A 1,149-nucleotide genomic window follows, 5' to 3' on the forward strand; every position below is an offset into this window, starting at 1 on the left:
TGGGCGTGGATTAAAATAACCAAGTCTTTATAAATGAGAAGCTCCGAAAGTGTGCTCAAGCGACACAGAACAAACTCATCGAATATCCAGAAAAGGACAAGATCAATTACTTTAATACAGTAAGTAGCATACCATTGCACGTGATTGTCCTGCTTTTTCTCACATTGTTGTGACATGAAAAGTGCTTAGGCCTATTTGTTACTTTTTACAACTGCACGCATAAAAGGTGATTGTAAAACGCTTTCCTTCTCTCCCCAGTCAAATTCAGACCACATAATCCAACCGAAATGGAGACCATGCACGAAATAATCCCTTTCGCCAAGGAGATGCTGGCGCAAAAGCCTAGCCGCCGTATGCTGAAGGTGTACCTTGTGGGCACCGTGGTGGCCTTCTTGGGCATGGTTCTGGGTCTGGTGGAAACCGTGTGCCAGTCTTTCTCCTCCGGAGAGCCGCTGGACGCAGAGCTCGTTCAGTTGATGGCTCGGGAGCAGAGGGCACTCGAGACGGAGGAGAGAAGGAGACATGAGGAGGTGGCAACAGTTTCGGCCGCAGAGCAGATCACCATACCCAGGAAGCTACAGCAGGCCACGGGAGCGCATAGAAGCACAGGTGCAGCCAACCGACTGCACGCCTCGTAAAAATCGTCACTGGGCCAGCGCCAAAACGCTGTTAACCTACACAATTATTAAGGAACTGTATAGTCCTTGCCACGCCAAATACAGTGCGCTACATACGCACTCGAAAAAGCTTCACAAGAGGAATCGCACTGGGCACAGAGGTCAATTCAACGTCTATTCCACGACATGGAAACAACGTTGATTCAATCAATGTGTGCCCAGTGGGAGGATTGGCAACCTCAAACAGTCAACAGAAAAACGAGTTGACTTGTCTTGTTGAGCTGCGCTTTGCTGCGCTGCTTTGGGTAGCCTAAATTGACGCGTCAGTTGGAGGCTCCAAGCTGAAATTTGAGTCCCGGGTCGAAATAGCCGGCGAAAGAGCAGCTGTCCGACTCTCACTATCAGACATTCTCCACTCCATCCATGGTGCCAAATGTGTTACATTTAGATTTTTTTGTGTGTGCTATGTCAATGCTGTAAATATATTAATGTTTTTCCTACTCAATAAATTCATATTTTTATTTACAATGTC

At 47.2% G+C, this 1,149-nt stretch overlaps 1 protein-coding gene across 1 annotated transcript; it reads left to right on the forward strand.

The window, feature by feature from the left end:
• Positions 1-1,149, forward strand: LOC118377618 (G0/G1 switch protein 2-like). Its single transcript, XM_035764568.2, has 2 exons — positions 1-119; positions 259-1,149. Exon 2 carries the CDS (start codon positions 288-290, stop codon positions 636-638), a length of 351 nt encoding a protein of 116 aa, XP_035620461.1. The 5' UTR covers positions 1-119; positions 259-287; the 3' UTR covers positions 639-1,149.

The sequence above is a fragment of the Oncorhynchus keta genome, chromosome 21, assembly GCF_023373465.1.
Source record: "Oncorhynchus keta strain PuntledgeMale-10-30-2019 chromosome 21, Oket_V2, whole genome shotgun sequence".
NCBI lineage: Eukaryota > Metazoa > Chordata > Actinopteri > Salmoniformes > Salmonidae > Oncorhynchus > Oncorhynchus keta.